At 38.4% G+C, this 15,349-nt stretch overlaps 1 protein-coding gene across 1 annotated transcript; it reads right to left on the bottom strand.

The window, feature by feature from the left end:
- Positions 1-1,722: 1,722 nt before the first annotated feature.
- LEPROTL1 (leptin receptor overlapping transcript like 1) lies at positions 1,723-10,816 on the bottom strand. The gene is made up of 4 exons (XM_070742120.1): positions 10,656-10,816; positions 6,638-6,713; positions 5,360-5,546; positions 1,723-4,389 (listed from the first exon to the last, which is right to left on the bottom strand). The coding sequence occupies exons 1-4, from the start codon at positions 10,669-10,671 to the stop codon at positions 4,273-4,275; spliced, it is 396 nt and encodes a 131-aa protein (XP_070598221.1). The 5' UTR covers positions 10,672-10,816; the 3' UTR covers positions 1,723-4,272.
- Positions 10,817-15,349: the final 4,533 nt, after the last annotated feature.

The following is a 15,349-nucleotide window of genomic DNA, read 5'->3' as shown; positions in this document are numbered from 1 at the left end:
CTTGGTGGGAGGGCAGCGGCAGCGGGGCGCGCAGCAGGAGGGTGATGGCGGCGGCAGCGGGCAGGAGCCATGCCGTGGGGCGGTGGCAGGGTGGTCCCTCTCTCTCTCCCCCTCTCTTGCTTTCTCTTTCTCTCCCCCCTCTCCCTTTCTCCCAGTAGCCATGGGGCGACGTCAGGGTGATCAGCTGTGAGGCGGAACAGAGGAACAGAGGCACCGACAGCGGTGGCTGGAAATGCTGGAATTGCGTGGCTGGCACTTGCCTGCTGGCTGGACCAGGATGGAGGCTCAAGCCCCACGTCCATGCCCAGCGCAACGCCAGAAATGTACGGCGTCTAGCCGCCGTCTGTGCCTCCGTTCTGGAGCTCCGCCTCACAGCTGATCACCCTGCCGTCGCCCCATGGCTACTGGGAGAAAGAGAGAGGGAGAGAGGGGGGAGAGAAAGATAAAGCAAGAGAGGGAGAGAGAGAAAGAGAGAGGAAGAGAGGGGGGGAGAAAGATATAGCAAGAGAGGGAGAGAGAGGGAGAGAGGGGGGAGAGAAAGAGATAGCAAGAGAGGGAGAGAGAGAAAGAGAGGGGGGGATAGAAAGAGATAGCAAGAGAGGGAGAGAGAGAGAGGGGGAGAGAGGGGGGAGAGAAAGAAGGAGAGAGGGGGTAGAGAAAGAGAAAGCAAAAGAGAGATAGCAAGAGAGAGGGAGAGAGAGGGGGAGAGAAAGAAAGCAAAAGAGAGAGAGAGATAGCAAGAGAGAGAAAGAGAGAGGGAGAGAGAAAGAGGGGGGAAGGAGGGTGAGGGAAAGACAGAGAGAGGGAAGGAGGGCAAAAAAGAGAGGAAGGAAGGGAGAAACAAAGAGAGATGGAGAGAGAGGGGAAAGAAAGAGGAGGGAAGGGAGAGAGAGAAAGAGGGATAGAGAAAAATAGAGCGAAAGGGAGGAAGAGAGATATTTTTTGTCCAAACTTTTTTTTTACACACACACACACACACCCCGCTCAATGTTCCCCAGGATTTTGTAAATGTGAATAATGTGCCGCGGCTCAAAAAAGGTTGGGAAACACTGTTCTACAGTATGTAAGGGTCTTTTCATCCAACAGGACTTAAGTGCTCACTTTTAGCACTTAGCCTGATATACAGCTTCATAGTGCTTTTACAGCCCTTTCTAAGCTGTTTACAGAATCAGCATATTCACCCCAACAATCTGGGTCTTCATTTTACCCACCTTGGAAAGATGGAAGGCTGAGTCAATCTTGAGCTGGTGGTGAGATTTGAACTGTCAAACTGCAGTCAGTTGACATAGCCTGCAGTACTGCACTCTAACCAATGCGCCATCTCAGCTTTACTTTTGGTAAGAATGCTATGGAATTTCAAAAGCAATTTAAATTTTCAGAAGCAATTTGCACTGCATAATTGTATATCAGTTCCCACTTAAAACACATCAGTGTTTTCTGTTTCTGTTTTGCTTTCAAAAATTTAAGTTTAAAGGAAATGCTAATGGTCTTTACAAATGCTATTTCAAATCTGACTAATTTGCCAGTGATAGCAGAATTTGAATAACTGAATGTAGCGTAATATTTACAGGTACATGTAATAAAAAGCATAGAATATATAAAAAGCCACATATATGACCAATAGTAATCTTAAATAAATTCCTTTCTGCTAAAGAATAAAGCAGTTTTTTCTTATTAAAAAACTTATTGCTAAGGGATGTTCATTAAAAATACAAAACAATCTGATATTTAAATCATTTATTGTTTCTTCATCAAAATTTCTACCTGTAGGATGGCAATGCTTCAGTGCATATTACATGGGGAAAGACATGTCTCAAATATCTTAACATCAAGATAATTGGAGGCAGCAGTATGTCTAGTAGGCTTTGTAGTCACTGCCCAGTGCTGCCCAAAATTATTAAGACGACAAACATTACTATAAAATATAATAGATAGGCACTCTCAAAGAGTAGCCTGTCATCATAAAGCAAGATTATTACAGGAAAAATGAGAACCCATCTTGATACAATATAGGATTGGGGGGGGGGGTCACAAAATGAGTTCACATCTGTCTATATGATGGCTAAAACTAGTCCACCATCAGTGCAGTGCAGGGAGTTTCTAAAGGAGTTTCAGGGATGTGATTGGATCAATCTTAGTATCATGCAGCAAAAGTTGCACATGGGTCCTAAGAACTCCTGTGGTTCAGACAATTAAAAGTTGGACTAGGATGTAAATAATTGCAGGTTTTGCAAAGTACACTTGTACTTGCCCATTTTCTGTCTTTAACTCTCAGGATTTTTTTTTTTTTGAAGATTCAATACAGTACAGATAAAACTGTAATAATTATCGGGCTTTAGAAATCATTCTCTATCTGAAATCTGTATCATACAGTTTTAAAAGAGTGGCACAGAAATCCTTGCTTTTTAATATAATGCTGCACTGATAACTTCTACAGTCTGTGTAACATTCATTTTATCTTATGATATCTGCAAACTTAGGCCATGATGCAACTCCTCTGGTTGGCGTTGTCAGTAAAAAGAAATCAGCAAATTGTCTTTTTCCCTCCTTTCTCTTCAAGCCAAGTATTGCTGTGCCCCAAGCACTATTTGTAATTGGACACCTGTGCCCAGTACCTTTATTCTCTTATACCATGGATCTGAAACACTGAAACATACATCTACTGAGCAGCCGAGGAGACAAGGCACTCTGGATTGGGCTGATAGTGGAGAGAACTATGTCAATAGCATTGTTTTAAAAAAGGGACTATGTTTAAATGATTATATCAAATCTTGCCTAGTTTGCATAAAATAAACTTCAGTATCTTATTAAGGAGTTACCAGGAAAGCATGACTACAAAAGAATTATATCTACAAAACATGGTAATTTATGGTTAATAGAAAAAAAACCCAAACAAGTGGCATGGAACAGATACTCAATATTGCAAATTACATGTTATATTTTAACAGAACTACACTTTTGATCTAACATTTAATACATTAGTGCATAAACTAAAACATTAACAGAATTACTATAAAAATGTTCATAGTCAAAAGATTTGCAGTGCAGCCAAGCTCTGACTGTATGTGTATGCAGTAATTAGTCTTCCAGGTAAATGGTTATCTACAGCGGAAATGTCTATCTACATTTGAAAAAACTTTTTATACCATGTACAAAGTAAAAAAAACAGGGGAACAGAAATTATCTTTTTATACTTTGTGGTAATAAGTACAAGTGACTGGTAAAGGAGCAGGACCACTTATTTCCACACACTTGGTGCAGGGCTTCCTTCTGGTTATAACTATACTCAGTAGTTTCATTACACTTTCCTTTGGTAAAAAACAATTGATATAGAATGTTACATCGCACAATACATAAACACAGAGTTTTCAGAAAAGGCTTTAAAAATCAACATTAAATGTCCTGTCTTCTACTCCTCAAGAAAAATTAAAATTCCATCTCCCCCACCCCCCACTTCAGATAGTCAAAAATAAAAACTCAAAATATTTGTACACTGGACAAACCTTTAAAGTAACGAATACTTACTTAGATACTCCATTATCATTGAAAGTTTGCTCATTCTCATTTAAATTGAATTAATGGAAATGGAACATTTTCAGCCGCACACATACTGGTAATAATAAAAACCTACCAGCTAACTGCTGCGAATGCTTTTCAGTTCTTTTCCAAAATCCCACAACAAAATGCTTAACTGTTCTTGAAGAGCACACTTCAGCTTTCCAGAATCATACTTATTTTTAGAAAAGAATTAAAGTACTCTACACGTGCTTAATTCTCTAATTAAAATCAACAGGCTATATGCACAATTCTCTGCACAATCATAATCTTTGCTGAATTTGGAACTACTTCCAAACCTGTGCCTATGACCCAGCCAAAAAATTCATACTTTTGACTGGATTGGACCATTCATAGTTTTTTCTTTCTTACTTGGTTTCATAACCACAGATTAGTTTTAAAATAATCAATGGTGAAAAGTTTGACTTTAGATTTAAACACCGCTATTATGTTCCTTTAAAAAGATACATTTTAAACATCACATTTAAACATTCATATCCAAATAAAGTATTAAAATAAAACAGTATCAACCTGATAAAAAATATTTAAAGCAAAATGTTAATGTTGGTTGTGAAAAGAGAAGAAAAGCGGCTACCGAGTGTCCTACCCCAGGTCCCCTCTGTGAAAACAGTACATTCACTTTATTGCCCATTCTTTCTTGAGTATGGATGGCCACAGAATGACATGAGATGTTGATAGTTCTCACTTCAACTCTTTTCACCATTGTTGCCAGCTGAAATCATCACTGCTGCCGAAAACTAAGAAAAACCCTAGGATGGTAGCAAATATGACTGTGTTTCCTGTGAGGACAAGCGCGCAGGCGCCCCATTGAATCTATGGAAAAAAGAAAATACAAGTTTTTACAAAAAAAAAAATACAACATGCATTAATTGCTCTGTGAATGGGGAAAACGCCATCCTTTCACAAAGTGCCGTATATTTCACTCTCTCCAAAACAGAGTGGAAAATTGGTGCGTCTTATACACCGAATACAGCCATTTTTGACCTGCAGAAACCCTGCCCCACGAGTCCCGTTTTCACCAAAAGCAGACAAGTTTTTCGCCTCCCAAACCCCACTCACATCGTGTTTTGCCCTCTCCAGTCCCCAGGAGCACTCTTTTTTCACAAAAAACGGGATGCACAGACGGTTTGGGAGGCCTGTAGAGTGCTCCTGGGGGCCGGGGAAGGCAAAAACTTTTCTTTTCTTGATTACCTCTTTGAAATCTTGATACATTTTATACTTCAGTGTGTCTTATAGTCCAAAAATACAGTAGTTCTATTTAATACAATTTTTAAATTACAGTATTAGTTAACAGACTTAGTTGCCTAGTGAGAAGGCAAACAACTTGGTATCCTCTGAATTTCAATACCCTCAAATTACTTTTACCAGGTGGTGCCAACATCCACTGACTGAATGTTAAGTATCAACGGTATATAAAATGTTAATCTGGGGAAACTTCAAGTTTGTATATGTTAACAAAATCTTGTTAACTTGTGCTTTGCATCTTGCCTCAAAAGATTTTTTTTTTTTTCAAAAGGCAACTGGACTCATTTTGTCCTTGAGAAAGACAATTTGTTTCTCATCCAAGAAGCTTCATCGGTTCTGGATTAATGAAGCATCTTCAATGAGAAATGAAACATCTTTCTCAAGGAAAAAAACATCCCAGCTGCTTTTTTGAGGGGGAAAACACCTTTGAGACAACTGTGACCTTGATGACTGAGAACCTCCATAGACTTCTCTATCTTATTCTGAAAGCAAGAATCAAACATTACAGGAAAACTGTTAAAAAGAAGGAATTACTAACCAGTGCTGCTCTGGCAAATACAATTGGAAGTCCAAACGCTGAAACAACAATGCCTGTTGTAAGAAATATGGCAAGTTCCTTGCAAGCATTACTTGTAGCATCTGTATCTTCAACAACTCTTCTTGCTATGCAATATGGAATTGGAGAGAGCGTGTAGAAGAACAAAACGAACAGTGGCCAATATTTGCTGAAAGTAAATAATAATAGTAATAATTTATTAGATTTCTGTGCCGCCCCTCTCCAAAGCCGTGTTTTATTTTACAGATATACTTTTGCTTATATTTGCTTTAAAAATCACACTACTCTTAAGTAAAAAATTTTATTTTATCTATTTTCCCATTGGGTGTGCATGTGTAGATGTGGAGAAACCTATCTTGTTTTGTCTAATTTTAAACATACTTTTTCTTATGATAATCAAAAATACCACACAAAGACAATACATAGTACAAGGAATGTAACAGATGGCTATGGACAGGATTCTTCACCTATATTGCTAATCAAGTTGTAGTAGCTTTTTGGAATGGGTTCTCCGGAGTTGAAGAATCCCTAAGTAATACTGTGCAGAGAAAACAAATAAGAAATTGAAGAGACAGGTTTTGGCAAGCAAGTTTACACATTGTATTAGCCCAAAATCTAATCAGAACATTTATCCTTTAAGTGTCCCTCAAACAGAATAGAAGTAATTAATTAAAGGTAGTAGGAATAAAATATGTACCTCCAAATACTTCCACTTGCATATCATTAAAATCAGACTGAAAATTATAAAACAGACTGAAATTCTGTTGTCACTTTTACTATAAGTCTTGAAAAGATGTGTTTATTGCATGTCAACTTGGAAGATACAGTGGTACCTTGATACTCAACTGTTTTGAAACTTAATGAATTTGATATTCAATGTATTTTGATGTGAACATTTTGTCCTGTTACTCATCATGTTTGGTACTCAGTGCACAAGCTACAATTTTTGGTGTCACCTGCCTTGTAATTCACTACATTATTCCTTATAGGAAAAGTTTTGTAATCATGGGGCCTCCCACAGCCAATCAACAATTAGTACCAAGGTACTTCTTTAGGCTGAAAAGTAGTCAACGCAAGCAAAACAAAACAATAATTTCATAGAATGTTTTAAATGGCTATTCTTAGCTTGGAAAAACTGCCTTCTTTTACTCTCTCCTAGCATAAAAGATCTGCTGGACCTTTACTTAAATCAGCACAGGTGTTCTCTATTTATTTAAATTTATAAACTGCAACAAAAAACAAGGAAATATTGTAGGATACCTGTAATCTGGAAGGGCACAACCAAGCATCAGGAACATTAGTCCAACAGCTCCTCCAAAAGATAAGCTGATTAAAGCTGTAAAGGCAGATGTAAACTCTTGTCAGTTACAAAACTGTATGGTTTTGCTTCAATAAACACTAAATATAGGAAAAAGAGAAATCAATATTTGATTTTTTTAATGCTTTACTAGTTGAACAATTGTGCATAATGAAAATACAGAACACTTATATTTTTACCATGAAAACTCCAATGAACTTGAAGGAAAAGTGAAACATTCAATGTAAAATACCCATATCTTGATATATAAATATTTATGTTATAAATTTTCTATATTACATTTATGTTCACATATGTAATGATTCCATAAAATGAAAAGAACTCATATATGCATGTTTATGTTTGCAACAATATGGCACTACTATTTATAACTGATTTTCTGACTATTTCTTTTTTAAATTAGTCTCTTTCTGCAAAGTTGCCACAGGATTTACGGTTATTTATATTATTGCTGAAGATTTTCAAGGGGAAAGTCAGGACATTAATAGTGTATTAATTGATACTGCATTAAGTATCGTGAACACAAGAAAATTTAAAAAACTTTTCACTGATGTTAAAAAAGACTTTTTAGGAAATACCCGAATCATCTTTGTATTGCTGTTTATAAAGATAAGAGGTCAAGGTTTATTGATAAAAACTGAATTGCCTTTATGAATTTATAGAGGAAACAAGATCCTGGAGCCACTACATTTATATGACTAAGAATTGTATTATGCTTTAGTCACATTTACTGTAACCTTGCTGATCGACAAACAAATATTTATGATCAGTTTTTCTTTAATATTTCTCCTTCCTCTTCCTATTTTCCCCTTAACAACCCTTTAAGTTGAGTTGGGCTGAGAGAGTCACTGGCTCAGTCACACAACCAGCTTACACAACAACCAATATAAGGCAGGACTAGAACACATGGTCACCTGGTTTCTAGGCTGGTGTCTTACCGTGATTACAATACTAGGCCAAACTGGTTCTCATATTGGTTGAAAAAAGAATTGTTTTGCCAAAGTATCTTCATTCAAATGTCTGATATACTGTATTTCCACTCTGCAGCAATTCCCAGCTTTGAAACTGGTCTCTAGAAAGTTTTGCCTGATACTATTATATCACTCCTGACTAAAGTTCTTTTGCTAAAACAGCTTTTTCCTCTTTGAACAATAAACATCTGACAGGATACATTGCGTGATACGTTGATTTTACAGGCATTACCTCAATAATCTTTATAATTCAGTGAAGTAGCCTATTAGTATTTAAATAATAATAAACAATATATGCTTATATAAGTCCTTGGGAAGGACTCATTCAATGTAAAATACCCATGAATAGAAATGAATAGAAATGCCAAATCCAGTCTAAATGTCTGGGTGACTGTGACAAACGATCATAATACTTTAATGGCATCAAACAGGTAGGTAGAAAGACAGATAGATTTGTCTATCCCAAATTCTTGAATAGGATCCAATAAAGTAGATAACAATCCCAAATCTAGCCTCAACATTTGGTTGACTGTGCAACCAACCATAATAATGATGTACAGTATATGAAAGCCTAGTTAAAAATTGGCAGCTGTGATTTCATGTTGTTGTGTATATATAATAATAGGCTCATAATACACCAGATATAACTGTTGTTGAAGAGGAAAATGTGGATAATTGATGTGGCAATACCAGAGGGTAGTATAAAACAAAGAACTGGAGGAGATCACAAAATATCAAGATCTGAAAATTGAAATATTATGGCATAAACTGGCCCTGGTGGTCCCAGTAGCTATCAATAGACTGGATGCCATATCAAAAATTTGGTAGTACTTGGTAAATGTGTGCAGTGTGCAGTAACAAAATTTCCATCTGTCAATTACAATAAGCCATGCTGCTTAGAACTGCACATATAGAATGCCAATACATTACAACATCCTAGGTTCTTGGGAAGAACTCAATGCATATGAAGATCAAAATCAGTTGAACAACTGGCAGCTTTCCCTGTATGTTTTATTATGGTTGACTGCACAGTCAGCCTGGTGTTTAGACTGGATTTAGCCTTTTTATCCACATATCAACAGTGGTACCTCTACTTACGAACTTAATTCATTCCGTGGCCAGGTTCTTAAATAGAAAAGTTTGTAAGAAGAAGCAATTTTTCCCATAGGAGTCAATGTAAAATCAAATAATGCGTGCGATTGGGGAAATCACAGGGAGGGTGGAGGCCCTGTTTCCTCCCAGAAGATTTCTAGAGAGGCCTCACGGAGGCTTCTCCCTGCCTTTTCCGGTAACAATTTCAGAGGCTCAGGTTTGTAAGTGGAAAATGGTTCTTGAAAAGAGGCAAAAAAATCTTGAACATCCGGTTCTTATCTAGAAAGGTTCGTAAGTAGAAGCGTTTGTAGGTAGTAGAGGTACCACTGTATTTCACTAGGGCCTGGGATACCCAGATGTTGATGTCTGATGATGTTAAAGGTATCATAGCAGGATGCAAGTTGTTTGAAAGCTGCCCTTTCAAATTGACCAATAGTTATTTTGTCAATGCTGACAATGCTCGACGGGTTCTCTGGTTGTTTTCGGATTTAATTACTATTATTATTGGAATTTTACTTTCTTTTGTCACAGTCATTTTATTTCGATTTGCAGGTTTCAGTATTTTGTGATTTTCTCTAATTCTTTTTGTTCTATTCTGCTATCTTCAGGTACACTAACCAAACATCATCATTGTTGTTGTTGTTGTTGTTTTATTCACAAAAACCAGTAATAAACAGCAAACAAGATTTATATGCTGAATTTTGAATCACGATATCACAAGTCCAGCATTTTTGTTGTTGTTGTTAGCATCTCAACTTGTCATACTGTTATTTTTATGATATTCTTTGTAATATTCCCCTAAAGTCCTACGGAGAACATATATTTCAGCCTTTTTCCATGCATACATGGGACATAAAAATATAAAATACCCACAAATAATACTGCTGTGAGCATTCATAGATATGGTTAATGATTGGAACAAATCAAGCGAAGCTAAAAGTTAGATAGGTAGGTAGGTAGGTAGGTAGGTAGAACAGTAGTGCTATCTTTTTAGTCTTATTTTTAATACTATAAACATTTCTATCAAACCGATCTATAAAAGATAGCTGTCCCAACATATACATACAGTACTTATTTAGAATTATTAGAGATTTCTGAATAGTGAAAAACTCCACAAGGATACTGGTATTGAGTCTATTTCGTAAATAGTATTATGCCTTACAGTGATCTGTGTCAGGACTTTATCAGACTGCATTCTCTTCCTGCCAGTCTTATTCCACTAAAAATCAGTTTTATCTTAAGAATGCTGCAAGAATGAGCACATCAGGATGTGCATGCAGACAGATGAAAAACAGGAACCACATTCGAATATTAGCTGGAGGGCATGAATTTGATGAAGTCTGGTGGAGCCTAAGATTTCATTCCTGCTCTAATTTTCTCCCATCAGCTAAGACTCCCTTCCTGTATGCCGCTATCTGGCACTCATAGATCTCTGCAGCCACAACTTTTATGCAAGGACTAATAATTATATATATTTCTTTATCTGCAACACAGCCATTTAGAGATGTCATCCTGGACCTAATAGCCTGAAAGTTGAGTCCAGGGAAAAGCACAGGCCTGTCCCACTGGGCTTTTCAAGACTAGCCCTGCTAGGGTTGCCTAGTCAAGCAGCGCCGAGCCCTGAGTCTGAGCGGGCAGAGGTAGGGAGAAAAAGACAATAGGGGGCTCTCCACAGGCCCTCTTTCAAACCTCAGCTGCTCAGCCATTGCACTGGGGCAGGCTGCGTTGTCATGGAAACGCAGCGCCCCCCCTTTTGAGGGCGTGCGTCATCGTCAGGGTGGGGGCGACGTCCCTCCCCTCCACAACGGCCCGATTGGGGGGGGATCCGGTCCCCAAGTAACTCCTCTCCTCCCCCCCCCCCCGCGCCCTTCCCCGAAATCAACACAAACAAGGCTACCTTTGATGCCGGCCATGGTGCTGCTACGGTATTACTTCGCCCAGGCCGCTCCCAACCAACACAGAGGAGGGGAAGGAACGCGGCTAGACAAGCCCCGGAAGTGCGCGCCGGAGACACGGGCGATACTTCCGACGAATCGCGATCTCCGACACGGCGGGCGTAACTTCGGGACATAAGGCGAAGCTTTGTACTTGCATCCTGTTTGCCTTCCCCTTTGGAAGATCTGTGTCCCGAAACGGAAGGAAAAATCTTGGGACAGCAACGGACGGGTTTAGTTGCTGCAGCCTTGGACTTGTCTAGAATAGAATATAATTCTTGTATTGTCTAAGTGTGATTGGACACGCAAGGAATTTGTGTTTGGTGCATAGGCTTTCGGTGTACATAAAAGAAAATATACATTTGTCAAGAATCATGTGGTAAAACACTTAAGGATTGTCATAGGGGTCAAATAAGCAAAGAAGAAACAATATTAGCTAGAGGTATAACAAGCAGGAAGAGGGAGATTATGATCCCGCTATATAGAATGCTGGTGAGACCACATTTGGAATGTACTGTGTTCAGTTCTGGAGACCTCACCTACAAAAAGATATTGACAAAATTGAACGGGTCCAAAGACGGGCTACAAGAATGGTGGAAGGTCTTAAGCATAAAACGTATCAGGAAAGACTTAATGAACTCAATCTGTATAGTCTGGAGGACAGAAGGAAAAGGGGGGACATGATCGAAACATTTAAATATATTAAAGGGTTAAATAAGGTCCAGGAGGGAAGTGTTTTTAATAGGAAAGTGAACACAAGAACAAGGGGACACAATCTGAAGTTAGTTGGGGGAAAGATCAAAAGCAACATGAGAAAATATTATTTTACTGAAAGAGTAGTAGATCCTTGGAACAAACTTCCAGCAGACGTGGTAGATAAATCCACAGTAACTGAATTTAAACATGCCTGGGATAAACACATATTCATCCTAAGATAAAATACAGAAAATAGTATAACGGCAGACTAGATGGACCAGGAGGTCTTTTTCTGCCGTCAGACTTCTATGTTTCTATATTAATAAAAATCTTAGGATACAAGCAACAAGTTATAGTCATACAGTCCTAAGTGGGAGGAAAAGGATGATAGGAATGATGAGAAAAAACTAGTAGAAATTGAAGTGCAGACTTACTAAAAAATTGACAGTGTTGAGGGAATTATTTGTTTAGTAGAGTGATGGCATTCGGAAAAACTGTTCTTGCATCCAGTTGTCTTGGTGTGCGGCCTAGTTCCCTCTAAGCTGAGCAGTGAGCAATGGCTCACTTAAAAATCATCATCAACTCAGAGTTTTTCAAACCTGCCCAGAAGCTGAGAGGGAAAGAGTGAGAGGGAAAGAGTGCCGCCCAGTCCCGAAGGGACTGCCGCTCAGACACTATACTTTTCCGCCCACCCCCCCAAAAAATTAGAGGGAACGCTGGTGTGCGGTGCTCTGTAGCGACATTTTGAGGGTAGGAGTTGAAACAATTTTGTCCAGGATGTGAGGGGTCAGTAAATATTTTCACAGCCTTCTTTTTAACTCGTGCAATACAGGTTCTCAATGGAAGGCAGGTTGGCAGCAATTGGTTTTTTCTGCAGTTCTGTTTATCCTCCAAAGTTTGTGTTGGTCTTATTGGGTTGCAAAACCATACCAGACAGTTATAGAGGTGCAGATGACCGACTCAATCATTTCTCTAGAACTGTATCATCAGCTATGGAACTTCTCAGTCCTGGTTGTCCCAATGGTGTTTTTTTCAAGAGGCAACCGGACTTTCTGGGGTTTTTTTTCCTTTGAAGATGTTTCATTTCTCATCCAAGGACAATGTTTGTTTATTTACTTGAACGATTAAAGATAAATAAGGCAATGGGTCCAGATGGCATCCACCCCAGAGTTCTTAAAGAACTCAGATCTGTCATTGCTACCCCCCTGACTGATTTGTTTAACCAATCCTTGTTAACAGGGGAAGTTCCTGAGGATTGGAGAATGGCCAGTGTTGTGCCTATCCACAAGAAGGGCAGTAGAGAAGAAGCTGGTAACTACAGGCCAGTTAGCTTGACATCAGTGGTAGTTAAAATGATGGAGACTCTACTCAAAAAGAGGATAAATCAGCACCTAAAAAACAATAACTTATTGGACCCAAATCAGCATGGCTTTACTGAAGGCAAATCATGTCAGACTAATCTCATTGATTTCTTTGACTATGTCACAAAGGTGTTGGATGAAGGTGGTGCCGTGGATATTGCCTACCTGGACTTCAGCAAAGCCTTTGATACGGTTCCACATAAAGAGCTGATAGATAAATTAGTGAAGATTGGACTTAATCCCTGGATAGTTCAATGGATTTGCAGCTGGCTGAAGCGTAGACATCAGAGAGTATTCTGAGCAGAGTCAGGTTACAAGCGGTGTGCCACAAGGGTCTGTTCTGGGTCCTATTCTTTTTAATATGTTTGTGAGTGACATAGGGGAAGGTTTGGTAGGGAAGGTTTGCCTATTTGCCGATGACTCTAAAGTGTGCAATAGGGTTGATATTCCTGGAGGCGTCGGTAATATGGTAAATGATTTAGCTTTACTAGATAAATGGTCAAAGCAATGGAAACTGCAGTTTAATGTTTCCAAATGTAAAATAATGCACTTGGGGAAAAGGAATCCTCAATCTGAGTATTGCATTGGCAGTTCTGTGTTAGCAAATACTACAGAAGAAAAGGATTTAGGGGTAGTGATTTCTGACAGTCTCAAAATGGGTGAACAGTGCAGTCAGGCGGTAGGGAAAGCAAGTAGGATGCTTGGCTGCATAGCTAGAGGTATAACAAGCAGGAAGAGGGAGATTATGATCCCGCTATATAGAATGCTGGTGAGATCCTTGGAACCTACTTCCAGCAGACGTGGTAGATAAATCCACAGTAACTGAATTTAAACATGCCTGGGATAAACACATATCCATCCTAAGATAAAATACAGAAAATAGTATAAGTGCAGACTAGATGGACCAGGAGGTCTTTTTCTGCCGTCAGACTTCTATGTTTCTATGTTTCTATTTTTTCAAATACATACTGGTGGTATGCAAAGATATAACAATATTTATATACATGATACTAGTAAAAGAAACATTAGGATGGGATGGAAGGCACTCTGGTGCACTTATGCATGTCCCTTAGACACTGTATGTAGCGATGGACATATTACAGATAGACACTGTAATAGAGTCCACCCACTACTGATTAGTCTTCTCTTTCTTTCCAGCTTTCTTAACACTAAAGACTTGATTTCAATAAAAAGTTAATTAGATGTTTAAATTTTACTGAATCTTGACTATAGAGACATATTGCTCCATTTTCTTTTAGCTTTTTTCAACTCTTGTTTTTTAAAAATCTTTTAGGACCTCAGGTTGTTGGACAAAATGTCCCAAAGTAGTTGTTATTTATTTACTATCATAGGATTGTAAGAGTGAATTCATCAGCGATTTTCTATTAATGCACTTGTATAGTTACAGTCATTTTATAAATGGCCTGAATGGTTAAAGGTTTTTTTCTGCTTCTTCATTGCAAAACAATGAATTAGCACAATTAAGCTAACAACCAGATATTGTTAAATAGAGGTTATGGTAGATGTACCAGCTTACCTTGTTTGCAGTCACAAGATGACACCAGATTTACTTTTAATAATTATTTCTGTTAATCTTCCCAACGTATTTTTTTAATCTGTTCTGAAAGCCTGATTAATTGTACAAGCACATATATCTATTTTATCTAGAAAGTTTCAGATTCAGCAATTATTTAGAATATTGCTTCTTCTCCCTTACTGATTCTAATTGGTCTAGAAAACACAAAATTTGGGGTGTTATCTATACAGATTCAGTATACAGAATTTTAATAAATTATTACGTTTCACGTCATAATAGTAGAATTTTCATGACACACAAATTAAAGTTTGGATAACTGTCATTTTATTCCAAATAGTTTCCATTTCAGCTTCAGAGGACACATCAAGCAGCAAAACTGGTTAAAATGCTATTTGCAAACTTATCTTTCTACCTTAAAAAACCCTTTTTAAAAAAAGTCCAAAATTTCAAAAAATTTACTAGGGCTAAGGTCTGAGATAGAAACGTTTAGATAATTAGATGTCCGCAAACAAATTCAGAAAATCCTAATTTGTTGCTTTTGTCCAATGATTATCCCAATTTTCAATCAAGCTAGGCTTACCTGGCCTAGCAGTTAAGGTACTAGGCTAAAAATCACATGACTGTGAGTTCTAATCCCACATTGTTATTCATGAAATCTGCCTTTGGATAGTCTTTCAATTCATGACATTAGGCCCTGATGATAAGTGCACCTGCATTTGTTGTTCTGTCCTCAGATATCTGGCAGACTTGGTATGGCAGCATGCACCATGTTGATCGATCTTGTGGCAGGGTTTCCCAGGAGGTGGTGTCGATATCAAGGGACTTGAAGGAGGTTTTCGACATGTCTTTGCATCGCTTCCTTCGTCCCCCATGCAATTGCTTTCCTTTAGACTAGAGGTAGGCCAGAAGTAGGCAAAGTTGGCCTTCTATGAATTGTGGACTTCAACTCCCAGAATTCCTGAGCCAATCATGCTAGCTCACCATAGAGGAGCAATTTGGGGATGTGATGGTGTGGCATCCTAGCAACATGGCCTGCCCAGGGTGTCTGGGCTTTCATCAGCAG

This window comes from Erythrolamprus reginae, chromosome 2 (assembly GCF_031021105.1).
Source record: "Erythrolamprus reginae isolate rEryReg1 chromosome 2, rEryReg1.hap1, whole genome shotgun sequence".
NCBI classification, from domain to species: domain Eukaryota; kingdom Metazoa; phylum Chordata; class Lepidosauria; order Squamata; family Dipsadidae; genus Erythrolamprus; species Erythrolamprus reginae.
Note: the sequence above shows the minus strand (reverse complement) of the source record. Positions and strands in the feature narration are given on the sequence as shown.

What these genes read in the sequence shown, in the direction of transcription:
- LEPROTL1 (XM_070742120.1), bottom strand. An exon ending in TGTGCCCTTCCAGATTACAG is followed by an intron (nt 5,547 to 6,637) that starts GTATCCTACAAT and finishes ATTTACTTTCAG; the next exon opens with CAAATATTGGCCACTGTTCG. An exon ending in TATTTGCCAGAGCAGCACTG is followed by an intron (nt 4,390 to 5,359) that starts GTTAGTAATTCC and finishes TTTTTTCCATAG; the next exon opens with ATTCAATGGGGCGCCTGCGC.